This window comes from Tetranychus urticae, chromosome 1 (genome assembly GCF_039701765.1).
Source record: "Tetranychus urticae isolate SD_2017Ah chromosome 1, NJAU_TeUrti_SD_1.0, whole genome shotgun sequence".
Taxonomy (NCBI): Eukaryota; Metazoa; Arthropoda; class Arachnida; order Trombidiformes; family Tetranychidae; genus Tetranychus; species Tetranychus urticae.
Window position 1 is genome coordinate 505,158 of NC_142958.1, and position 27,749 is coordinate 532,906.

General features: G+C 31.9%; 3 protein-coding genes across 3 annotated transcripts in view; all 3 read right to left on the bottom strand.

Annotated features, from left to right (window-relative positions):
• Positions 1-486: 486 nt before the first annotated feature.
• Positions 487-2,629, bottom strand: LOC107370020 (microprocessor complex subunit DGCR8). Its single transcript, XM_015937994.3, has one exon. The coding sequence runs from the start codon at positions 2,493-2,495 to the stop codon at positions 855-857; it is 1,641 nt and encodes a 546-aa protein (XP_015793480.2). The 5' UTR covers positions 2,496-2,629; the 3' UTR covers positions 487-854.
• A 329-nt stretch (positions 2,630-2,958) lies between these two features.
• LOC107370045 (uncharacterized) lies at positions 2,959-6,457 on the bottom strand. The gene is made up of 4 exons (XM_015938018.3): positions 5,761-6,457; positions 4,681-5,691; positions 3,507-3,661; positions 2,959-3,439 (listed from the first exon to the last, which is right to left on the bottom strand). The coding sequence occupies exons 1-4, from the start codon at positions 5,926-5,928 to the stop codon at positions 3,271-3,273; spliced, it is 1,503 nt and encodes a 500-aa protein (XP_015793504.2). The 5' UTR covers positions 5,929-6,457; the 3' UTR covers positions 2,959-3,270.
• Positions 6,458-7,668: 1,211 nt separating this feature from the next.
• LOC107369930 (agrin-like) overlaps positions 7,669-27,749 on the bottom strand; it is a 55,657-nt gene continuing 35,576 nt past the window's right edge. Inside the window, exons 4-15 of the mRNA XM_089267731.1 lie at positions 19,771-19,989; positions 19,595-19,689; positions 15,352-15,676; positions 13,836-14,498; positions 13,374-13,451; positions 11,820-11,963; positions 10,986-11,720; positions 10,009-10,674; positions 8,960-9,209; positions 8,600-8,617; positions 8,404-8,515; positions 7,669-8,014 (exon numbers count right to left, since the gene is read on the bottom strand). Coding sequence (XP_089123857.1) covers positions 7,685-8,014; positions 8,404-8,515; positions 8,600-8,617; positions 8,960-9,209; positions 10,009-10,674; positions 10,986-11,720; positions 11,820-11,963; positions 13,374-13,451; positions 13,836-14,498; positions 15,352-15,676; positions 19,595-19,689; positions 19,771-19,989 — 3,635 coding nt within the window. The 3' untranslated portion in view covers positions 7,669-7,684. The remainder of the gene's footprint in view (positions 8,015-8,403; positions 8,516-8,599; positions 8,618-8,959; positions 9,210-10,008; positions 10,675-10,985; positions 11,721-11,819; positions 11,964-13,373; positions 13,452-13,835; positions 14,499-15,351; positions 15,677-19,594; positions 19,690-19,770; positions 19,990-27,749) is intronic.

A 27,749-nucleotide genomic window follows, 5' to 3' on the forward strand; every position in this document is an offset into this window, starting at 1 on the left:
GTAATTGTAGATAGTTTTTTTGATCATAAAAATTTATTCAAAACAGTTACCTTGGACTGTGAGACAAGCCCTGAGGTTAACCAGAGTATTTTGTAATCTGGTGTTCGGTGCAATTATCCATATTAACTGATTAACTAACTTTTACTCTAGAAAGAATGGTTCTTTGGTTTAAATCATTTTCAGTGGAACAGTGATAATGGTTTACTATTTCAAAACAATAAATTCATCAATCATTTCAATAGTAAAAATAACATTTTTGATGCTATTTCGCACTCATTCTTGAAAAGATTAAAAGTCGATTTTAATCGAAACAATTGACGCATTTACTTGCATTTCCTTCTAGTGAATCTGTCAATATAATCAATGAATGTATGAACTGGATTGTGAATTCGTTTAGCTTAACCTGCAATCAAGTATTCAAAGAAACGTTAATTATGGTAGCTCCTTCAGTTTTTAGCTTGAATCAAGATTAATATTCCGGTAAAATTAAAAGGAATAGTAAAAAACCAATATTTATTGTGAGTCATGATTTCTGTGAACAAAACAAAAAAAGATGTTACAGTCAAAACCTGTTTAAAAACACAAAGATCTTGGTTGACTTAGACCTCACATCAATTGTATGTAAACTAGATTGAAATAAAATTAAATATTTTATTCACCACTGTTGTAAAATGGGAGTTTCATTTTTGACTGAAACGGTCCTCAACGGACATTGTCCAATTTTAAGCCTTGGCTGTCTTTTCTTTTTTTTCTGTGAAGCCAAAATAAATATTAAATTATGTGTCTAAACTAATACACGTATAACGTATATTCCACATTTGAATTTTTTCATTGTCCTATGCAAATCCAATATGTCAATGGCAATCTACTAGTTGAGAGGATTGTGCATCGCTCTTATCTTCAGAACAGAGTATCAATCGGAGTGGTTCTTTGGTATGATTTCGATTTTCGTCACTAGCTCTGAGTTTCAACATTTCCTCTCTTAACTTATTGAGTATAGCATAGTTTGGACGATTAGCACAAGCAGTATTTTGAAGCTCAGTAATTTTTTGTTCCTCTTCTTTTTTCTCTTTGGGTGTTTTACAAGATCCTCTACCATATAATCTAAGTAGTGATCCCCATGAAGTTATCTGTGGATGGAGAAGTTGTAAAATTGCTTGGGCCGCTCTTTGTTTACCTTCTCTTTTATTGCGACAAATTACTGTTGCACTGTGTTTACCAACATTCATGGTGAATTCATTTCTTTGGTGTTTAATAAGTCTCACATCAGTCTTTATTTCAGTGTCACCCATCCCATAATTTCTTTTTAGGCACTCAACTAGAATTTGGTAAGGCGAATGTTGACCAGCTTTAGAACATAATTCGCTGACTCTTTGATCTTCTACTTTAATATCATCAAAGAATGTTAGATCTTGCATGGAAGTGTCGACTTTACTATTTCCATCTTGTGTCATATCTCTTATATCAGGAATAAGTATCTCTAATGTGGCTCTGGCTGCTTCCGCTTTAGCTTGTTTTTTACTACTTCCATAGCCGACACCATACTCCATATCGTTGATTAGAACAGTTGCACTGTATGGCATACTAGCGTTTTCGAGTTCTTTGAATACATATTTTGGTTGAACTCTTTCAGCATGTTGAACAAATTCATGAAGGATACAAACAGCTGATTTGCCAGCAGGATTCATTAAAAATTCTTTGCAATTTTTACGGGCAGGATCACTAGATTCGGTATGTTTTGGAAGAGGAAATTTGATTAGTTTAGTTCCTTCTGGCAGTGATGGTCTTTGTTCCATTTTTTTCATTTGGATATGTTTTCTCCGGTCAGCCCAAGTTTTAAATTTACGTACTGTAATCTCTTCAAATTCAAAAACATTACTACAATAATCACGGATTGCAAGGAAGTCCAAAGATTTCTCTTTCTTCGCCTCAGCTACACTTTCGACTTTTCCTAGAATAGGAAGTTGGCTATTACTTTCATTGTGAGTTTCTTCTACTTCATTTGACTTTTCTTTCTCGACTTCTCGTTTATAAGCTAGACATGGAATAGCTGAGATAGGAACTTCGTGTTTTCTGGCACTTCCTGGACCCAAATAGTATGGCTTGGCCAGCGTACAGACTCTTGATTGTTTATGAAGATAAATAGGCATCCCACTAAAGTGTGTAACTTCAATCCAACCTTCTGGAAGCATTTCAAAATAGTCTTTATCTCTTTTCTTCAAAACAATCTTTTTACGCTCTTCATGTCCCGGACCGGAATGTAGATGCCTAGAATCAGCACTTCCTTTCTTTAGACTCTCTTCCAACATATCATCAATTGTATCTAAGGGTATATCCGAATCAGAATCATGATATTGTTCCCAATTTTCATCATTTGAAATGGCTTCTTCTGAGGAGTATCCATTATTTTGCTCCAGCGTTTCATCACTTATTTTCTGCTTTTTGGGAACAGATTCTTCAGAATCTTCAACTTTACGAACAACTGACAATGACATGATGATAATTTTGATCTAGATGGTGATGGTGGTGATGATGATGATGATAATGATAACTGAATGATTAACTAGGATAAAAACAACAAATGTGAGATTGACTTTTTTAAATGCTGTGAGAGCTAAATAGCCAGAAGTAGGATCAATTCCTGGATTCGATATCTATCTATCAACTGGCTTATTGCTTTTCAACCAATTTAATTGAGCAGAATTGTATGAAAAAAGTAAATTTTGTCACTTTTAGAATCAATATTTATATCAAAATAACGTCTAAATCATTTTAAATAGAAAGGATTTAAAAATCTTGAGAAAAATGCTGACAATCCTAAGAAAATATCAAGTTAAGATAAAAAATCCTTCTTGTCAAATAGCCCCAGAGACTAAATATCCAGAAATTTCTGGCTCTATCACTTTAAACATGAAAATTAAGTTTTTGAAAATTTTGGTTTAAAAAAGTGGCAATTTAGATGATATTTTATTTATTATTCAAGTTCTGTACAAAATAACAAATCGATTGCAGTCTTGAACCAGAAAACAAGTTGAAACCACCATCTGTTATTAAATAAAAAAACTATTTACAAATGACATAAACAATGTACAATCATTTTCGGTAATTATAAAAAAACCACAAACATCAGCTGCCCAGCTTTAATTGGACTGAAAATGATTTCCACACAATTAAATTCCATTGAACCCTTTACTGAGTGTTAACTACAATATTTGGCAGTCAAACGATGAAACGATTAATAAGTTATGATAAGATAATAAAATAAGATGATTATAAATAATAATATCCGTTTGAATTAAACTGGCGCTGTTGCTGGGTGAATATCAGTCTGTTGGTTAAATTGATTAAATCGAAGAGTTTGACTCGCGCTTGATACGGTGAACCACATTGAGATTCAAGATAACGTCTCAATAGTTTGATATACAACTGCCGTTCCTTCCTGCAATAGAGCAATGTAAAAGCCAAAATTAATAACTATTCAGTACAATTGAATTATAATTATTTACCTTATAGTGAGTGAATTTCGCAAATTATGAAGATCAGGATTGTACAAAATGACGGCAATCAACATGCAAATAACTTTTGGGTCTTTAACCAAATGATTAACAAGTGAATAGTCAATAGCAATCATAGACGTGTCCAGTTTGGGTTGATCACCAATCTGATTTAAAAACAGAAATGCTTTTCGATTAGACAAATCATTTAATGGTTAAATATATTTTTTATATTAAAATTGTTTCAAGTAATTCGTGATTCGGTTTAATCTTTATTCAATCTGATAAATGTTGATCTTTCGTAATCTGTAAAACTCTCATGGTGATTTGATGACTGATTTCCAGGAATTATGCCAATCTATCTAATAAACTAACGAGAATAACAAAATCATAAATGCCAATCTAAATGGTTAAAAATTAGATTTTTTTGGTTTTATGAGATTAAACAACAATCATTCAAATGGAAACCAATGATCAACGTTTACAACGGTCTTCTGATTATGAACATTCCAATGAACAAAAATTACCTGAGATCGAATTTTTGATTTGTTTCAATGAAAATGTCTTAAATGTCTCAATTGTCGAAGGACATACAAGATACAATTGAAAGGAGTTCACATTTACTCAGAGTCTCATTACATTGTAACCATGCATTAGTTTATTTTTGATAAATCATCTAATTGTAAGATAATGTTAATTTTAAGTCGATCAATTGAAGTGTTTATGATTACTTGTTTCTATGAACCTTTCATTAACTTTTCGAAAGACATGAAACTCTCTGAAACTTTGTACAAAAACATTTCAATTTAATTATGTTAAAATTGAAAATCAATGTGTCAAGTCAAGAAAGACATTAAGTGATATCTAATCATATTTTTTTTATTGATGATTAATTCTGAGTATATCTTGCCACTTTGCTTCTGTTCCGAGAAACAAGATTTCATTGCGATATAAAAATTTCCCCGGATTCAGGTCATGAAGAATTCATCAGAAATCACAGATTAAAAGAGTTGTAATTGTTCTGTTGTTCAGTGCAAAACAAGTGAACTCAACTTTATATCTAATCACATCTGATGTTGAGTGATTTCATTGTTCCATTTGCCTGTTGACAACTTTATTTTTATGTTTGCTTGTGTAATGAACAATTTTTGTAGGAAAATTGATATAAAATGTAAATTAAAATTACCTCATTTTTGGCAGTTGAAAGGGTCGAGAAATGCTTCTCAACCGACAAAATTACGGGAAAACTAAACTTAACCAAAGTAATTTGATCATCGAGGCACATGTCGCAGAAAAAAGATAAACTTCTGCATCCAGATATCAGCTTCTCTAGATAAATATCAGTGAATTGAATAATTGTTTCAACAGAGACATTTTCATTTCTAGGTAAAGGTTGACTGAAGGAATAAAAAGCTTCAACAACCCTTTCAATAGTCTTTATCTCTGTTAAGCTTAGAGACAAATCCTGGCAACCATTTTTATCTTCACAAACCGAATTGAATTGCAACTTCGGGTTAATTTGCTCTTCCAAGCTGTCTTCCATTGCCTCAATATCCTGGTCATCAGAAGCTTTTGCTTCAACATTGACTTCATTGCTGGCAAGTTGACATGAATCCAACCTGGAACCATTCATGATTACACTGACTGGTGTAGGAGAGTCACAAGATGGTGATTTCACTGATCCTTGCATCGAGTCAGTTTGGTCTAAACTTGGTTGACTGGGAAACTGTCCTTTATTGGTTGATGCACAAAATGAAAATGATTTAATGTTCACAGGTTCACTATCAGTTGAAATATTTTGTTGCATTGGATAAGAGTTTAATGGGTTTGAGAAATCTTGAGTAAAACTTTTTGATGAGCTGTTTGATGATAATGATTCGGCTGTTTGACTCGTTGATGAAATTGAATCCCAATCTTGTAACATTTCTGTTGAATTATAATAATTTGAACTCTTCGGAAGTTCATTTTTGTTTCTTTTTTTCGGACCACTTTCAGGGAAAATGGGTTTATCGAAAGAGAAGCAATCATTTGACTGTTCAGACAAAAGACACATTAGAAGAGATTTTTGTTTGGCCAGTTTTCTTATTCGATTTCGATGCATACCAACTTGGAAACATTTAACCAGTCGACATTTGCGACAGCCTTTTCTGGTCATTCGATCAATGGGGCAGTCATTGTTGCGTGGACATTGCAGTTCCTAAATAAAATAAGTGGTTAATGAAAAGAAAATCAAAGTTTCAAAAAAAGAAAATATTCTTCAACTTACATCTAATCTGTAGATATTCCGACTGAAGAAATATTTACATGGTTCACAGGTAAGAATGTCGAAGTTATAACCAGATGCCCGATCGGAGCAAACACGGCAAACTGGATAATCGTTTGTAGCTGTTGCTGCTTTTGCTGCCATTTTGGTTGTTAAATGTTGTTCAATCATAGATTGGATTGAAGGATTGGAAAGTAGGATTATTGCTAGTAAATGATTCAAGAGGAGGAAAAGTGCTAATTGTTCAGTTTGGTACGATGAGCTGGATTAACTTTTCATTAGTCACTTTACATTGATAATGATGTTTCCGTCATCAGTGTTGACTTAACTTGAATAGACGATTTGCAAAGGCAAACATTGATCGAAAAAGGTACTTAATTTTTGTTAATTGTTATTATTATCACTTTTGATAATAATTGGTTGTTATTTCGATTGATACAGATGTTTCTAAAGAATCCATGCTTCCACAACGCCTGACTTGAGTGCATAAAAATTGTACTTGATAATCACAAAACCATCAAAAGTATCATTAAACCTTGGACAACCGTTACAATTACAACTCACTTTCAAAGTTACAAGAATGTAAACCGTTGTAATTAATCAGAATTGTTTATTAATATATTCATAAATCTCTATGCTTCTTAAGTATTTGGTAATGATTAGAGTTTCAAGTAAACTATACTTATCAAGTGATTGTTTGGTATGATGAGTCCACGTGCACGAATGAAAGTCTTTTTATACTGGAAGCAGTCGCATGACACCTGCTGTATCAAACTGGTTTCAATGAAAAAAGAGCCAATTTTTATTGCGTTCAAACCTCATCCAAGGTTTTTATTAACAAAATATATTGAACCTAATGGTACATTCATATCATAAAAACATATGTAGATAAAAATGATCTTGAAAATGGGACGTAACGGACTGCAATTGCAAATAACCTTGGATTACCCTAGAATAAGAAATTATGACACTTCAAACATAATTAGATCAAAGTTAAAATATGTCGTCGTTAGCTTTTATCATTGCAGAAATTCGTTGAAAAGCTAGTTGAACGATCAGTAAATCTTTCTCAAATCAGTTGCTGCAAAACAAAGATAAAGCTGTAGTTTGAACAAAATTATCTTTCGTTAATTTGTTGCTAGAGAAGATGAAATTTTTAATCCCCGTTTCCTCATAATCAGACTTTAAATATCATTAAATATCATTAACTATGTATTAGTGAATGAAATGCGAGGATCCCAAAAATGTCCTGTTCCTAACATCTTTCTCATTCGAACTTTTAATGTTCCACGGTTTGAACAATTATCGAATCGGCCGCGGTCATATTATAATGCTCAATGGATTCAGCGCCTAGTAGTAAGTAAGGGTTATGCCTCAGAATAGAGGAGGTCTTTTTTGTGACTGCCAAAGAGAAAAGGAAAAGAAAAGGGGGAAATAAAACAAACACTGAAGACTAGATTATGTCTATTGAATGCACTGTTCACTTACAAGTGTGCATTTAGAATTGCTAGCAAGAATTAGCACAGTTTTTTACACAAGTTCTCTCATTTATTTTTCGCTTGCCCCATGCAAAATCAGCATTTTAATATTTAAGTTTTGGCAACAATTTTTTCAATTGTTCCAGGGCTAACATGAGAAGCAGCCAATGGATCAAGAATTGTCCTTATAAATTATGACCGCGATTCACACGCACACAATATCTTCAGTTATGCCATTAAAGGTTCCGGTTACTGCCGCTATCATTTCACCATTCCATTCCAATCTCTTCATTTGAAATGAACTTGAAAAATATCCCGAATTTTCTGGCCAATTTACTTCTCAGCTTCATGTTGATACACTCAAATCTGTTAAACTTGATTGTAGATGGCATTGTCATCTTGGAATTAAAGTTATATGAATGAAATCTAATTTGATATTTTATTGTCATTTATTGTTCTTGAGGAATATCAGAAGTACAATCGATTGAATAATCTGGGGAATTGCATTTACAGGTATAATGATTGAATTGTGGGACACAAACTGCATTTGATGATGAACAAGGATTAGGTGATTCACAAGGAGGCCCAACATATTTGGCAACATTATAAATCTCAATGGCACGGTCAAGTAAATCATCCCAAACATGTCCATTAACCACAATCCTTTGAATAGCTCCGTTAAATCCTTTGCTAATGTTAAACTCTCGGTGAGTTGAGTGTGAACCAGGAATTGATCCAATATAAAATGGTTGGTCCAAGTTAAGCTCACTTAAATTGGTCTAATAAGGTGAAAGTGAAGAGACGAGAAATCAAATTAATTATAATTATTTCAACATTTTTTTCTCGTCATTATTTTCATTTTACTTCTCGTGACTTGGAAATTCAATGAGTGAATCCCTGAGAATCAAATAAATGGCTTTCATCATTAAAAGAAGCAACAACGCAATTGAAAGATCAATTGATTAATTTTCATTGAAAACCTTTCCTCACCATTAGACATAATAAAAGATAAAAGATGAAATTAAATCTCAAAACCAACCGTCAACCTGATCATCTCTAAGCAATTTGTTTTAACTGTTAATCTCACATCGAGTGACCCTTAAACAAGCTGAATGGCGATCAACACTAAAATTTTTTCCATCGCCTGACCATTAAAAGTAAAACCAACCTTTGCTTCACCATAAACCATTGAGTGTTGATCCAACTGAAGACCTCCTTGCTTACGATTCCTTGTGATTCTCACTGAATGCCATTCACCAATTGATATCTTGGATTCACTTCTGTATTCAATCAATAAATGAAAAAGTTATCGAGATTAATCACAATTCCACTGGATTACAATAACTGTTAGCCAGTTGACTTACCTTAAGGTAACAAGGCCACTTGAAGGTGCATTTAATGTTAGCCAAAGTTGAATGGTAAAACAGAGAAAAAAGAAATCAATTATTTCTAAAGTCTATCCAATAGATTGATGCATAAATGATTGCATTGAAATTTATGGTAATCATCTGTAAGGCTAATTGTTATACATTTTATTGTTGTAAATGTATACAAGATTGGCTTCCATTTGGATCCATTAGTTTAATTTATTATCTTTTATTAACCCAATTGTCAAAACTCGCAAAAAAGTTGAGTTGATTCGCAGGAATCTTTTGCTTTTTAGGAGTTAACTTTGGCTAATTGTGATTTTGATGAATATTAAAGGTTAGTTAATGTTTGCTTACCTTTCGCTAGGATTAATGGATCCTAAGTTGAATGAAAATTGAATAAAACTATCAACAATGTTTAACGATATAAAATCTCCTTTTGCATGAGATGAATGTTGTCCATTATAAAATAACAAGCCATTTATATCTCGAGATAGAAACCATATTTCAATGATAAATGTTTGAGCAATGTTTTGAAGAGTTGGTAAGGTTAGGTAAGAAGTTTCAACAAAATCAGGAATGAAAGCGTTTTCAGTTTTTCTTTGAGCTGATTAGATGAAATAAAGAGAGTAAAATGTTACTAAACAATTAAAAACTTGAATGGATTCGTTAAAAGATGAATTTGACAAAACTTTAATCATTGAATCAGTTTAATCTTTCAATGGTTTTGAAACATTTCAAATGAGGAAATTATTTTAATCGTATTTTTGAGATTTCCCTGCTTCTTCTGTTCTTCATTTCAAAAACTAATAATATTATCGCTCCTATTAATAGAAACTTTTCAATACACTTTGAATTGTATTCACAAGAAGAAAAGTTGAAAGTTCTTTTCATAGAATCCTTCATTTTTCAGTTTTCACAGCAATTCAATGCGAAATTTCGCCCTTTCATGAACTCAAGGCATCTATGATAAAATTTGGCTTTCTTATTGTTTCCTTGACATTAGACATTTGAAAATTTTAGAAAACTAGATTTTCGATCGAAAGCATTATTTTAAATGGCAAATCTTGAACAGTTTTTGAACCTCTAATGGTTTTATTGACGATGGAAGAGAGACTGTAAAAATGAAACAAAATAACGAACTTTGATTTGACCTGAGAAAGAACAGAACTTGAGTTTTCTAGCATTTTCGTTCTTTGAACGGACAACAATAAGTTGATTTGAATGCATGTGCAAGCAAAGATTATAATCGAAACACAAATGGGTCGAAGATTTGAAGCAAATTGAAATTTAGTGACTGTGGCTTTGAAAGGCGATTGAATGCAACAAAAGCCATTCCAAATTTTACTAGTAATCACTTAATTTGATTTTATCGCTTTTCAACTTAAAGTAATGACCGTAATTACCATTTAAACATAGTTCGAGGCTATTATCGTCTTGTGGGCAGAAACAAGAGAAACCTTGATTGAAAGGTAATGAGGCACAAACAGTATCTTTGATACAAGGATTGTTATCCATTGAGCAAATGTTATCACCAATTGTGAGTTTACAGGTTTCACCGGTATAACCAGGTTTACATTTACATGAACTTGAAATGGAACCATCAGTTGAGGAAATTAAAGGTAAGCAAGTTCCACCATTGTGACAGTAATTAACTGATGAAGATAATCTTTGGACGGATGAACCAGAGCAAGGCATATCAAGGCAATCAATTACATTGACACTTCGTAAAATGGTAGAAGTTGAAGGGTCAAGAATGTCTTTTAGACGTAAATTTTTATCCACATTGAAGCGATAAAGGCAACCAATGAATGCTGATCTAAGGCCAATATTGTTGTAGACATTGGATCGATTAGTTGAGATCCAACCGAGGTACAAGTTTTCAGCCAAATCAAGGCTTTTCAGTGAACCAGGCGAGGAACCGGTAACATCGGGTTGCCCTTCAACACTGAGAATACCATCTTTATGGTAACGTTTAGCTACAAACCGAACAGTCGAACCAATAACAATCGGCTCTTTGGAACGTAAAATGACCATTCCAGATCCAAGATCATAACGAAATTCAATATGACCTATTAATGGAAAGAAACAAAATCTATTTTTAAAGCAACTTTTCATTCCAACTTTTTCATTCTATTCAATTTATCCGAATCTCAGAAGATTTTTTAATGCATTTGAGATGAAAGTCAAAAATTGATAAAAATGTTGAAAAATATTTTCTTCAAATTGGATTTTCTGACAAACCACTGAGAAGGTGAAATTGACTGAAAATGTGTCAATCTATTGATTAGTTGGTAATCATGTAATAATAATTAACTGTTAAGGAGACATTAAATTACAAGTTGTTGAATGGTTAATGAAATAAGATGAATGTTGTGTTTACCTTTGCGAATAGAAAGTGAAACAAAATCTCCTTCACCTGAAACAGTTTGCCCATTGTAAAGTAATATTGCTGATTCGGTGTAAGAGATGAACTCCATTTCAATTGATAAACGTGAATAAGCTTGAAGACGAGGTAATTCAATCAATGAATTACCAAGAAAACCTGGTATCGAGATGATTGAACTTTTATTGGGTGTAGGAGTTGAAGAAGGTGTTTTACTTGTTCCAACAGAGAAAATTGTATTTAAAGGTAAATAAGGTGATGATGAAGAAGATACAGTTGATGGTGAGGGCGAAGAAGAGGAAGAAGAAGAAGATGATGAAGATGATGTTAAATTGATATAAGTTGTTTGACGGATTGATTTAAATGTATCAACCAATGTTGTTGCTGTCTTGTAAACTGTTGAACGTCTTAAAGGTCCTTGAGTGATTGTTTCAATATCATTGTTGTTGTTATCTTTATCATTGTTTGTATTACTTGATTCAAATAGTTTGCAGGGTCCTTTGTATAATGTTGTTAAGGGTCTTTGCATGCGACATGAATATATCTTCAGTTGACATTCATTTGGGAAAATGGTTCCATCGGAAGAGCAAACTTTATCAGATACTTTTTCTTCTGGTGAACAATCAATGTTGCAAACACATCGAGATCCACCTTCATCAAGAGACTCGCATTTTGCTCCAAACAGACAGTTGATAGTGGAACATGATTCTGGATACAATTTGGTTAAATTGACTGAAATGATGAGAATAAAAGAAAATCAGTTTTTGAAAGTTGAACGTTTAATTGCTGAGTAAAGTGCGATTTGATCTGGTGATTTAATTGAAATCTTACCGTGAGTACAGCCTTGAGGAAGGAGAAGGGCATCTTCTGGACAAATGTCACATTTAACTCCTTGTAAACCCTGTTTGCAAACACATCGACCCGTCATTTGTTCACAGTCTCCTCGTACCGAACCATTTTTGTTGCAAGAACAAGCTGTTTGCAATTGGAAGAAACAATAACCTTTGATTAATACATCGATCGGAACCAGATTTTGGTTATTCAGAGTTCTTTTCTGATCAAAGTAAAAATGTAAGAATGAATTCTGATACTCTATTGTCACAAGAACAAGATTAAGCTGGGAAAATTTTAACCTTAGCCTAGTCTGATGGTTTAGCGCTAAATGCTCCATTTGATAAAAATTTCATTTCATTTAAATATTGAAGTGTACACAAGTAAAAATTACTGCAGTGTTATATCGATCCAGCCGATAAAATAACAGTTATTTGCTTGAAGACGAAAGACACAACTTTTTGAGACGGAAGCAGTAACTCAGGGATTTTAATAAGAAACCGAAGAAAAAAGTTGATCAAAAAGGATATTATGTTTGTTTCTCTTTCAATCATCATTCACGTATTGCACTTTGTCAAATGAAATGTAATGCTGATTCGTACACTATTTTGTTTGCATTGATCATTGTTAGTTTGGATAAGGCCAATTGCCGGAGAAACTGAAATAAAATATTAATAATAATGTAAAACTTCAACGTGACTCTTTACCAACTTTGTCAACGAACCTTTTATTTCATTCAATTTGTTATTTCACTTTCATGTTTATCATGGGAAATGATGAACTACTTTTAAAACCTGTACAACCAACAAGGGCATTTACAATATCAACAAGAGCAACAACATCAACTATCGATAGATAACAATGAAGAGTAAAAAAACAAAGTGAACTGCATGAGGAAATAATATTGAACAAGAGTAAAAATTGACACTAAAGTGATAGAGCAAAGTGATAACTTTGATCAAAACTGAAAACTCCCAAAGGTTTCAGTTGGAATCCTTGAGGCTAGAAAAAGATTATGAGAAGAAGATGAAAGAAACTAAAGAAAGAAGAAAAAAAGTTCAAATCAACTGGAAAATTGGCTTGCATCATCAATTTCATTTGAAGTTCTCTTACATTCAACATTGAAATTTCATAACAAAGGTTCACAAAAGGTTCATTCCATGTTTTGTGTTCAAATTGTTGTCAAGTTGAAGAACACATTTGAAACAAAAAGCTTAAAACAAAGTTGAACTTTGAGTCAAAAAGCACGTGAAAAAATCTGTAATGATATTGATCATTTAGATAAAAAAACTGTTCGAAAATTCGTTTTTTACGTCAACTTGTTCGTAAAACTCGACAAGTCAAGTGGATCTTTACATGAGCTAGGAAATTCACCAAAAGTGTTGGGTTCAAGTGTGAAGTTTGATTGATATTCGTTTGAGAAAATCTCACTTTTTTTCGCTCATTTTGTGTTATGAATTATAAAAATTGAAAGTTTTATAGTTCGATATTTATCATGAGAATCAACTTGTTTCCTATTCATTATTCAACTATTCAGTCAACATGAATACTTACGTATACATCCATTATTTCCTTCGGAAATTTTGTGTAAACCCCAAAATCCTGGCTTACATCGATCACATTGAAGTCCTCCTGGTTGGGAAGAGAAAGAAGATGAATAATTAATAGATTTGGTTTTATATTGAATCATCGGTCAGTATTAAAGGCGATAAAAGGTGAAATATTGAAACATTTACAAATGTTGCAAAAAATAAGTTTTAAAGGATTTCTAGAAATTCGTTGAATAGCATCGAGAAATTTAATCTGTTTCGCTTTCAATTTATTTTCTTATTTTGTAAATTTAAATAAAGTGATAATTTTTCGACTCATTTAATTCTTTTCGAGTTTTGATAGTTAACACTCAATCAGTAACTTCCTTCGAGACTTTTTCCATACATAAAATTATAGTTTTTGTGTTGAGTTTGAGCTTGGTAGAGCGTAGTTCGAGTAGATTATGTGAAAGAAGACAAAACTTACCAACACCAACTTTACATTGACATTGATTTGTTATTGGATCACAGGTTGATGAGATTGAACCGAGTTTATTGCAATTACAAACCTCTGGACAGCCAGCCAGGTTCCAACCGAGTGCTGAAACTAAACCATCTGAACAGCAGCCGTATGTTGATGAATTGCAGTTGACTTTTAGAGCAACATCGGGACAGCATTTAGCGTGATAACCATCCTTTTGACAGTAACTAAAAGCAGGACAGATCTTAGCTCCTGGTCCGTCTCCACAAGTATAGTCTAATCCAGTCAAAGGATCAACTAAAGGTTGACTTGAATCACAAAGAGACAATAACCTTTGACCATCACATTTGTCTCTTGATTCAAGAGCAACTTCTTGTTGCCGTCGACAAGCTTCTTCCTGGAGTTTACATTCATTTTCATAGAGACGACCATCAGAGCCACAAACAAATTCATCTCGACTTTCATCACGAACCGGACATGAATACGAGCAAACACAATGTGGTATTCCAGTGGCATCATAATCACAGACTCCACCAAATCGACATGTATTCTGATCACAGGTATCAATGTAGCCCGTCAAGGAATTTGAAGAAGGCGATGAAGCAGTAAAGGTAAATGATGAAAGAGATGAAGATGGTGACGATGGTGATGTTGAACCTAAACGTTTTACTGATTGAAGGAAAAACGTGAAAAAGGAAAAAGTTTAAGAAAAAATGTCACATTTGGTATTGAAAGGATCACTTACAAGGGAAGGTGCCTAAGTGGTACGGTTCGATTCGGGAAATTTTATGATAAATCGATAGAAATGTGTGAAAAAACATGTCTGGTGAAGTTTTAGGACTTGCAAATTTTCGCTTCAATTTTTATTCTATTTTAAAGTCTAATCAGACCCATTGAAATAAGCTGAAAATGGCAAAAACAAAGACATTTCATAAAAAAGCAACAAAATGAATGTTGTTCACAGCTTCATAATGGTCATTTTTCATAGGCAAAGTTGACTAAAAGCATTGAAAACTTGAATAAAAATTGAAGCGAAAATTTGCAAGTCCTAAAATTTCACCAGACATGTTTTTTCACACATTTCTATCGATTTATCATAAAATTTCCCGAATCGAACCGTACCACTTAGGCACCTTCCCTTGTTAGAGTCTAAAAAATAAGAAACAAGCAAATGAATGGAACCAAAAAAGAGTTAAAACTATTCTAAAGAAGACAAATGATTGCAAATTAAAACTGAAACTAATGAGTGGGATCGAACAAAAAAAGGTTTTCTATTATTTTAGAGGTGAATTAGACAAATGGTGAATAGTAATTAAATTTCAGGTCCTACGTTATCATGCTTCAAAATCCTCATCATTCTGGTTGGAGGCATTTCATTAATGATATTTACTGTTGCATGAGTTTGTATTTTGTTGATATTTAAGGTTAAGATTAAAGATTGATTCAAGAACAACATTGATGATTTGGTTTCTTTTTTTTCTTTTTTGTTGATTTTGATTTTTGGTTACATAGTTTTACTCACTCATCTGGGAATCTTGACATTCACCATAAAAGGTAACTGAAAGTTCTAACTTCCGTTGGCATGCTGTTAACCTCATTTGACATTCATTGGCATAAGTATAACCATCCGTTGAGCAAACTGGCTCATAGATAGAAGGACAATCTTTTGGACAAACACAAAGGCCAGCTTCACAGTGAGCTCCATATTTACAGTGGACATTTGAGCACAAATCACATTGAACTTTAGAGGTAACCGTAATATATTGACGTTGTTGACATGAAGTTAAACGTAATTGGCATTCATTTAAATAGTTTAATCCATCGCTACCACAAACAGGATCCTTTTCCTATCCATAAGTAAACAGATTAATCAAAAGATAAAACAAAAAATGAATAAAAATAATTTTCATTAAGAGTAAGTATTGCACCAAAAAGAGGCTAAAATGAACTTGAAAGAAGAGGACAGAATTGGCCTGAGAAATAGATTTTTTTCAAACTAGTTTTTTTAGACGTAAGACATCATGAGAAACAAGATGGGGCAAACCATTTTTTTTATATTCGAAGCCGGTTTCGAGAAAATGGCCTTGAATTTTTTTTCTGTGAAACTGATTATTTTAGATTAAAGCCATCATGCTGATCATGAATATTTAATCGGTTTTTCGATGTAATTCTTAGTTGCTGAAATAAATTGAAAAATGAGCATGAATAGAACAAACCACCTCGCTTTGATCAATAAGACACTTGATAATGTGTGCAGAGAATTAAGTGTTTTAATTAATATAGATTTGTGCTCGAAGTCGCATGCTATCTAAAGAAATCAAAAATCATCACTAAGACGCTTTGTAGTTTGCTCTAGATGATGTGATAGTGCTAATGTTTTTGATACGATGATTGTGGCTGCAAGAACCTGGAAATTTCATCGAAATAAAAAATATCTATATCTATCATATTTTATCTACTATCTTATTTTTTTATCTTGTTGATAAGTGCTGGCCACTGGCAGAGAAGAAATTCTTGACCAAAAGCTTGCAAGGCCTTACTCAGCAAACCCTAACGCAAGAAGTATTGCAGAAGAAATTACCTTTTTGCGCAGTTTTATCGACATTTCGGAAGAATATCATGAGTCTGAGAATAGATTCATAATTAATAATAATGTTGATCTATTAGTAGTATAAAATGGCTGGCTCCAGCACACTTTTGCTTAAGTTTTAACTCACTGGTTTTTCCGACTCAACTGAATTTTTATTCTCCATCATTCATAAAAAATATTTGACAAAATATAATTTTCAATCGTTTCGAATCATTTTTTTAATCATACTCTTCGACCGTTTTTCATTTTCAATATGCTTACATCTTGAAAATACAGTAAAAAATTTCCGAGGTTCATTAGCTAATCGGACAAATAAAATGCAAAAATATCCACATGGTGATGAATTATTTCCTTGATATTTATTAGGAGAATATTCATATCCTCTTGTAACATTTCTTTCAATAAAATTTAGAATATTACCAAAAGAATCGAAATATATTGCTCTTTTCATTCTTGTGAAATGAAAAGCCGCCCAAAGTGATCCTTCTTTGTAACTTGGATCTAAATTTATTACAAATGATTTAGGACATTGAATTGTAATAGGTAATCGATCACTTGAATATACTCCTATAAACCATTTGATATTTCTTAACATATACTCTACTTCTAAAGTATTCAACATTTCAATAATCAATAGTTACTTGTCGATTTTTATCGATAGTGATTAAATTATCGTATTGAGTAAATACAACCGCTTTGATTGTGTTGGGTAACGCCTTACTGAAACGAACTTCTAAACGAGCCTGTTTAACGTGTGTAGCCTCCAACAAAAGTTATTCGCCGGAGATGAATCCCACTCAAAAGGCATTGTTCAAAAATTCGAATGGCGTTCGTCTTTTGATACCTTCTCCTCCTAAATCTCCACCTGCACCGTGTATACCCTTGTTTAAAGTGATGCATTTTTTGAAATATTTATCAAACACAATGGAAGGAAAGAATCTTCAAAAGGATCAGATTGCAAAAGTGGAAAAAATCTGGAAAAAAGCTTATAGTGATCGCTTGCATAAGAAAGATTGACTGTGAAGTTCATCTGATCATTATTGCTGGTCTCCAACACACATTCACTGAAGGTGAAAGTGTTTTGGAGACCAGCAATTTCAAACTACTTCAATTTAATCTACTGTTTATGGAGCCACGCAAAATAAAGAATATTCAAATACAGTATGTACTGCGAATGCTGCTGCTGATGCTTTTAGACAACAATTAAAGTCTACCAGTAATATTTGCTCTAATATTGACTTTTCATACCAAGGATTTCTGTTAGCTCAACAATTTTATGCCCACGCTAGGTGGGTTACTGTAAGAAAAAAAGAAATGTGAGTTTTTGATCCAATGGCAAAATATCTTCCTTGGATCAGTTTCTTAAGCTATAGCCAAGAGACTTAGAATAGACTTAATCAAGGTGGTGCATGGAAATCAAAAAACAAATGAGTTCAACTGTACACAGAGATGCCTGGCAGAGGTCCATAAAATTTTCAATGGGGTTTTTAAGAAGAAAACTTGGCTGTTATTTCCTTCTGAATATTGCCAAAGCTGGCCGTGAAATGTAGGTTTAATATTACTGCAGTTGCAATCAAGGGAGGTGAACAATGGGTAGTTGTGCACATATCATTGCGGTTATATTCTATGCAACAATAGGATGCCGGAAAGATCTTGCTATCCTAGCAAAGCACCCAATCGATTTTTCCAAAGAACTGCCTGATATCGATGAATAAGGCTCTTATACAAGCCATTGGATAATTTAATTTCTGTATATGAATAAAAGAACAAACAGTCATTTTCCACTATCTACTTAACAGAAATTCGTTATCATTGTTAATAAAAAGAATAATATCCCGCTTAAAAAATGTATCTTTGTTAGGTTTTTAGAATGAGAAAAATATTTGAAAAGATTACATTCCAACATTCAATCTGGAAGGAAACTTAAGAAAAAATCGCAAATCAATTTTTAGTTATCAAAGGTAGATGATTCCCAATCTTTGATAACAAATCGGGATTCAGAATCAAAAACTATATAAAACAAAATAGTTTTCGTCGTGATTCGCGAATATCGTGTATCCCGCAAACAAAACAATCTGTTATTAATATATTCATTTTTATGGCTTTTCTCAAGTTATTGCAGCAACTAAACGTCGCATCGAAAAACCAATTGAATATTCATGATCACATGGTGAATACAATCTGAAATAGTTAGTTTCTCAGAAAGAAATTTTAAGGCCATTTCACGAAAACAGCTTCGAATATCAAAAAATATTTGCATTATACTGTTTTTCATGTCATTCTACATAGTAAAAAATTATTTTGAAAAAATCTGTTTCTGGGCATTAGTCCCTATTTTTTTAGTCCTCATCCTTTATGCAGTAAACGCAACCCTTCCCATCAATTTTTACACACAGCCGGCCAGTCACCAAGCTTCAATCAAAACCATTTTATTTTAAACAAAATATTATTTACCGATTGTCAACTTAAAAGGTTGACTTAACATAAAATGTTACTCTGACATTTAGCTCAACTTACTGTCTAGCTTAACCTACAAGGGTCGACCTCTCTCGGATCAACTTAACTACTTGGTCAACCTCTTTTCACTCTAACCTGAGCTTGTGTTTCCAATCTTCATTATAATTTAATCATGATGTACCCATGAAAGGCAGGCTTGAAAATTTATGAAAATCATATTCCATTATAATCATGATTATGATTATAAAAGATATAATTAAGACAAGTCTGCACAGGGAATGATACAAACATGTAATTTGGAAACATTTAATGATAAAAAATAACTTGCATTTGTTGATAATGATAACTTTTTGAATCGATTGTTAATCAATGGCTGTGCAGAAAGAGCACAAATATTCAAATGAGTAACTCTGAACAGAAATCTCGATACAAGAAATGAATAAATTTTTATGCCTTGCATACATAAATAATTAAAAAGAAACAAATTGTATCAATAATGATGAATTAGTATAAAAAAGTAAATTGATTAAAAATGAAAATATAATTGCAACAACCATTTTCACATTAATTACAAATCATTATCATTGTCAGTTATCCATTACAATTTTCATGAATAACTGAATAAATAATGTTAAGATTAACAATTGATAAAAACAATTATCCATCTATATTGCTGGAATAATGATGTAAAAATGAATCTTTGAAATTCGATGCTTACCTGTGAACAGTTTTTAGGACAATGACATGAAACTTCACCAGTTTCAGTGATATCACAGTTGGAATAAAATTGACAATGAACATTATCACATCCTCCTTTGAAAGCGATTTCAAGTAAAAAATAAGAGTTAAAATTGGAATAAAAAACGTTCAATAACATTTGAAATGAATAATTACCGCATTCATTCGAATGAACGATTCGAAGGTTTAAATTTTCCTTGCAAGATTCGCGTCGAAGGACACATTCGTTAGTATAAAATAGACCATCTGAAGCACAAACAGGTTCATAGTGGTGAGAACATGATGGACATGAACAGATTGCAGGTGAATCAGGAGATGTTTGGATGCAAATGGTTTCATTATCACATTTAACAGAGCCACAAGCATTTGTTTCACCTAAAAAAAATAAAAGTAAAATTTTTGACCAATTTTCAATTACTTCAGTGAATTTTGTTTGGAGAAAAAGTTCAATTTTCAAATCGATTTCAGTGAATATCAAATTAATTGTTATTTTCAGAGATTCTGAACTCACAAAATATCAAAATACAAATGTAAATGCAAAGATTTACCAAAAACGCAAAATCATTTTCGGGCTGAATTTTGATAGAATGTGAAATTTCTGTGAAAATTTTCTATTCATTAAAGATGCTCATTCAGAATTTATTCTGGACTCTGTTTCGTTTCTGTGATTTCATTATCTCACCATTTTTTATTCCATTCATTTTCTTTCCCTTGCAACCTTTCACAGCTTATCGTAATGCAATATCAAGATTGAATTAATATTAATCCAATTGCAAGTTCAAATGAAGATTGATATCGATGATTCCAGCAAAGTCACTTTCAAGTCAATTTCATGAAAAGGTAAATATTGAACTTGACCAATATTTTTTTCTTTTTACCTTATTCTTCATGAAATCAATTACACATTTCCTTTCAGTCCAATTGAAAGATGAGCTTTTCTCCAACAAAAGGCGAAACATTCAAAGGCATTCCAAGATATTTGCAACTAACTGTTACAGACTCGTCACAAACTTATGCTATCAAAATTTATCAATTCAATAAAATGTCATGAAGCATTAACTATTCAAGACATGACTAAAGTAATAGAAGTGCAAAAGTCTCAGTAATTGAAGATGAAACCTACACGTAATAACTGTTGAACATTGAAAAGAAAAAACAAAACGAATTCGTTTTCGTAGAAAATCCATTTGTTTCGAAACTCGAACTTGTCCAATCAACTTGTTGAAATCACCAAAAAATAAAATAAAGTGAATGAAGTTGGTGAGCTCACGTTATTTGCATGGCTTTAGGGAACGAAAGGGCTCAACTTTAGCTTGAGCTCAATCGCTCAACTCAGTATTAATATTTGACTTTTGATTAAATCAAGTTTACTTTTGATTCAACTTCACTAATTAAGCTAATCCAATCAATCTCAATAAGAGTCTATCAAATACATTAATTTAGTTGAGAAAAATTGCATTTCTCATTCACCTCACACTTTGCCATTATACTTTTTAGGTCAAAATAAATGATCCTAATGTGACCTTTGATTAATTAAATTTGATGGCTGATAATTTGTGATCATCATTTGTTTCGCTGTATTGCAGGTTAAATTTCATTGCCTTTCCTTGCTGATCAATTTTTTCCCAATCATTATTCAAATATATTAACATGAATTTATTGCATTGGAAGCATAAATAAAAGTTGAATGAGAGACACTTTCACATCTTGCACCAAGTTAAACATTACATTACCAATAATCATGTGTAGCTTTACCACTGATGAGGATATAAAAGAGAAATGATTAATGATAAATGATTGAGGAAAGATAATGTAAATCCATGGAGAATTTCGTTGAAATGACGATAAAGTCACAGGGAATGAGGATGAGCAAAATGACGAGCAATGAAATTAATGACACTTCTTTCTTCTCCTTTTCCAGAGCAAAATTAAGAAGCTGAAAATAGTGAATTAAGGTGAACGAGAGGAAAAAGTTGCCAGCATTTCAATATAGAATTTGCAATTTTCTATTCTTTCCCTCCATTCCCTGTATTAACATGGAAATGAATAATGATTGATGGGTTTATCCAAAGTCAAACAACATTTTCTACTTTTCATTTCACTTAATCTTTTGTACCTTCATTCACTCGTTAATTGGCTAGCAAAAGCCAAATATCAACACGATAAGAACGAACCTCCAATTAGAAGATACTTATTTCTGTTCAATATCGAGATACAGTCAATGAAACATGACCCAAAACATGAGTAAGGACACAAAATTTTCACGAAGATTTTTGTGAGATTTGATATTCGCTCTTGATATTTACACTTGTAACAATAAGTTAGTAGTTCTCGAGTTATCGCGATTTGAACATTGAAACAACCGAAAAAACATTCATCAAAATTTGAAACTCTTTATTCTACATGAAGAATTTCTGAAAGTTTCAGTTACTAAGCCAATACCAATTTGACCCGTACTCTCTGTGAACCCGATAAAAGTTATGGAATGCTGTTGGAGTAAATTTCAAAAAATCTTTGATTCCACAGAAGCTTGACAACTTTTAAAGCTGCTGTGCAAGAAGACACAATTCAAAACATCAATTTTCTGACTCTTGGAGAACCTAGTCGGCATGATTTCGAAAATCAATAGTAGAATAAAGATACGAAATGTTCAAATTGAATGTTATTTGAATTCGCTGATAATCAAACAAAACGATACACTATTTTTTAGCCTATTCAAGTGTTCCTACTTTTGGCTCACCCTTTATATCGAACCTGCAGTTATCTTCTAAGAATCAAGTTTGACCAAAGTTGAGATTCTATGAAATTACATGAAGTATTGATAAATAAAGTCATGAAATAGTTGGGATTGGAAAATAACTGGAAATAGAAACAAAAGTAAATGTTGAAAAAGTAAAAAAAGCAAAGTAAAAATGAAGATAAATATTTTTTCATCATCATTTGTTTTCTTTTTTTTCTTCCCTTTCACTTCCCTTTAAAAGGTATCACAATAAATAACAATAAAGAGTAATAAGATGAAACTGATGAACAGCAAAGAGAGACAAAATGACGAGAGGAAAAAAATAATTTGAGCTTTAATACTGTGACACCTTCAAAGACAACATAACTTATCTTTTTACTTCTTCATAATAATCATTATCATTATCATCTTACAATGTCTTCAAGAATCACTCCTTTACATCCAACGCTTCATCATCATCAACATCATTTTCTTCACTCTCTTCATGTTCTTCTTTACCTTTTCCTTCCTTTCATGAGAAGCAAGAAGAAGAAGAAAAAAGTTGAACTCAAAGAGCCTGTGATGTTTGGGCGAAAATTATAAAACGAACAAGAAAAGAAAAGCGAAAAATTTTTCTTCTTTGATGATAATCTATTAGATGAATGACAATCTGTTAATGGTTAAAGACGAAAATGATGATGACGGTGACGATAAAAATGATTAAGATGAAAGAAAAGATAAGATGATAGAACAACATTTTCTGACTTTTCCTGGTAAACTCCAAGTGGTTCAATATTAACATTTGATGATTTGATAACATCGCCAAACTTTTCACTCTTAACTATTTTTAATTCATCTCATGATAATGATGGTTATCATGAAAGAGGACAAACTGGTGAATGGTTAAGACATTTCACTCCCTTCATGGTAATGTTCAAGATTATCACAATTTATAAATAACTTTCAACCCAATTCCTATTAATACTAATAACATTTATCAAATAATTAACTTGCATATTCGCGACATTGAAACAGCTTCTGGTTGACAACTTGTTAACCACTTTTCTCATCATAAGTCTGTCTAAATGTTTCCAATTATATCATCAAGAGAAACATTGATAAACTCAATTTTCATTCTTTTCTCATTTCAACTTGAATATCTTCAAGTGTTCCTATTAATACGTAAATTGAGAAGAAAAAAATGAATAACATTTTTCTTTATATTGTTGCAGGTTTCTCTTCATTCACCTTTTTTCCCCTGTTTCTTGCTTCAGATTATTATTCAAATGTAATAACTTTTTTTTGCATCTCATTCTTTTCACATCATTTTCATGACTTTTTTCACTTGTTTTCACCTTCCATTAATACATACTTTGGACTCATCTTTTCAGCAAATATTTAGACAAAAGCAAAACAAAGAACCAATATTATTGTAAATGGTCAACAGTTTGATTAGAATTGTTATTAGCTGATAAAAAAGTTGTTGTATCTTTGCTTACTTCGTTTTTTTCTCTGACTTTTCTCTGTTTTCTGTTGCAGCCTTTTCCTAATCTGTTCACCATGTTGAGCTATTCTGACCATTCCGAAAAGGTAAATATTTGATGGAACAATATTTATTCAGAATGAAAAGCTAAACAAAAAGATGGCGAAAAGTCAAAGACACATTCTAATATCAGGTCAGTTGAAAAAAAACAAGTTGGCCAATTCAGCATTCTTACCATTTATCATGTTATCATCTTTTTTTTGTTTCTAATCAATATTCTGATTGATCTTTTGAATATCACTTTCATGAAATTGTAGCAATCAAAATGGCCATCAAAAGTTATTTATTTTTCTTTTCATGCTAATCAAACTAAATCCCACAGAGTTTATCGATGAAAATTCCTTATTGATATCAAAAGAATTACGATTCTTTACAAAACTTGTATTCATCGAAAAAGGAGATAAAATAAATTCTAATTAAATGTGAGTATTTCATCTAATAATTTAATATATCTTCTATTTTTCAGCATTGCATTAGTCGATTCTCTGAATATTATTTTGAAAATAAAGTCTGGTCCCAGGACAAAATGCCGACACCAGGACAGGTCAGAATATCGTCATACCGTGTGCCTGTTTTGCTGTTCTAAGACAGGATTGAAAGGGAATATGAATAGAATACATCATTATTAAGAAAACCTTTTTATTTTTGCATTGAAATGCGTCAGTGATAGACCTCTAGGGTACGTTCATAGCTTGAAGTCCATCGGAAAAATCTTTCGAAAAATTCTCTCGTTTGCCCGAAATTCCTCTCTAAGTGACTATCAATGTACAGGGCTATTTAGTCTCATTTACTTCTCGTTTTATTCAATATTTCACGAACGCAACATGCCAGGTCACTTAGATTGGAACTGTATGTTTTTTAGAATGTGAGGACAATTTTTTAAAGTTTCAAGGTCATTCATTTACTTGACTTCCAAACGACTTCGTAAGGTCATTTTCGAACAGCCCATTTTCCTCCTTTAAAAAATGTTTGCCATAAAAAGTCAAAAATCTTCTCTAAGAAGCAACACAAGATTCTTTAGAAACGTTGCTTCAGGCGGAAAATGTTCCGATAACGATATCTTCATATCAGTTGCTTTCAATACTTTGCATAGATGAACTTATAGTGATGAAAGTTAGGACTATTCGAAAATGACCTTCAGAACTCGTTTTAAGCGCAAATAAACGAATGACCATAAATGATTTTGAACTTCGAAAAAGCATGCCGTTCAAATACCGGTATAAGAAAGCTGGCATGTTTGGCTCTTGAGATATTACATAAAACGTGAAGTGTTTGAGCCCTGTAGATCATAAATGGCATGAATATTTGGCGATTCTAAAATCGATATCTTCAATGGGCGAAACTCGATCATCAGAAGAATAGAAATTCAATTGTAAGATTTCCAATATTCAGATACATTTGGTCATTAAAATTAATTTTTTCTCAAAGATAATCTCATTTATAAAAAAGCTCCACCAGCATAAGGTGTTATTTCTTCTCAGATCCGAATCTTTACATGCTATTACTCATAGCTATGGAAAAACATTGAATTAGATCAATAGCGTATCAAAACAGGGAGTTGCATTCGAAGTAATTTTATCCAAACTCTCTAGTTGCAACCTCAGAAAATACGATCAAAGTTTCAATGAAGTGATTACGAAAACTATAATAGGTTTTTAAACTTATCAAATCACGAAGATTTACAGTAAATTAACAATAACTTTTGACGAGAAAGAGGAGGATAAAGTTGACACTTTCATTGATTGAATCAGACTCGATAAACCTATCAACACAACATGTCTTGAACATGTTCGCAACCATGATCATTCTGTCATCTTCAGAATCATTTTTCAACCTAATATTTCGTTGCAAAGGAAAAATTCTGAATCTTATTTTATTTTGTTTCATTTTCAAATATTATGCAACAAAGTAACAATTGTTAATAACGAATTGCACAACAAAGTATAACATCATTGAAACGCTTTGTCAAAACATGAACAAACATTTAAAATTGAATAAGATAATCACGTTTCCCTGATGTCTTTGAATGTCTTTTTGTGCAAAAGGATTGAGATAATTTTTTTGTTTAGTTCCAAGTATTCTTTACATGAAAACAGTTCGCTACTTTATTTTAATTCTTTCACTATTTCGATTGTTCTCTTCAGTACAAATTTAATCTTTTGCATTATTAATTTCGATTCCAGCTAATTATAACTTGCGACAATTTTAACTCCATTATAAAGTTGGATGTGATGATAATAAGACTAAACTTGTTTTGTTATAAAGAATGAAAAGTAATCATTTTATGTATCAATTTAATTTTGTTGCTCAAAAGTAGAGTCAATGTTATCAGTTGACTGAGTTGTTTCCAATTTAGTTTCAGGCTAAAATAATAAGAAAATTGTTGTTGGAAGGAAACATTTTTTCGTTGCTTCTTTTCACCTGAAAAGCAAAATTTAATGTTCAATGAAAAATGATAATGTCGATGATAATGAAAAGTAATCAAAGTAAATTTTTTCCTCTTTTCCTCAAAGGCATTTTAATGCTACTTTCATCTCAATTATTTATTTACTCTGAATAATACACCTTCGATAATGAAATGTGTAAACAACTTTTTCATTTATTTTATTCTATTTTTCAGGCAAAATTTTCTATTCCATTAAATTGTAGAAAAAAATATGCTCATAATTTCGATTATAGCCATTTCTATGTTATTCTTAGCATCTAAAGGTTGTCATGAAATTACCAAGAAAATGGCTGGAATAAATTGGAATGAAATGCATTAACTTGAGCTTCAAATTAAACTTCAAGTTTCGCACTTCGAAAGTAAAACTTGAAGTTCCCTTTGATTTGAATTTATTGCACAAAATTGACTTCGCCATTGGACTCAATGTTAGGTAAATAAATTCATCAATCGTCACTCGATATTGTTTAACAGGGAATCTCGTTTGTTTGTACAAAAAGTTGATTTTATTGTCATTTGTAACATTTTGATTAATTTCGTCATTATGATCTTGTTGACTTTAAATCAAATTGGATAAATCAATAAGTAAATTGAATTCGACATTGTCTTTTCATTATTTGCCATTCTTCCCATGCATTCATTGATTCCAATCGTTTCATTCATCTCTTCACCAATTTAATCTCATCAAAGATTTCTATCTATTCTTACTCTTGATTATTTCTTATGAAATTGTATTACGTGATTAAACAAGCCAGTTGAAAATAGTTTCGTGATACATCTTCATTAATATTTACTTTTCATTCTCATCATTAAGTTAATCAAGAACACAGAATGTAATCAATCTCAGAACAGATCAACAATTACCATTTCATTTTCCTTGACGATTCCTCTTTTTCCGGTTCGACTTTTGCCTCAATATCAAGTTTATAAAATCTTTACATTAATTATCATTGGGAGTGAAAAGGCAAAGCAAACATAAAGTTTAAATTAAACGATTTCTTCCTTTATAATAACTTATGAAAATTGATTCAAATTAAAAGTGAAAAAAGTAATTCCAACAAAAATGTTTATTTGGATGAGAAAAAAAGACTGAATAAAATTCATCTTGAATGATGATCACCAAAAGATGAAGAAACATTCAACTGTGAAAAGAGCTAATATTGATAGAAGGAGAAAATATTCCAATTCCGTTATTCTAGTCAACAGGGAGTTTTCCCTCCCTTTCCTTCCCTTTGAAATCTAAACTTTGAAAGCAACTATGGAATATTAAAGATAAGAAAATGGATAAAAATTTCTTTTCATATTTCCATGTAAATTAACAACTGATTAATTGGAGCAACACAAATATGAATTATCAAACTAACCAGAATAAATGATTCCATGAAAGAAGACAAAATTCCAAAGTTTACCGATAAATGTTACAAAAACAA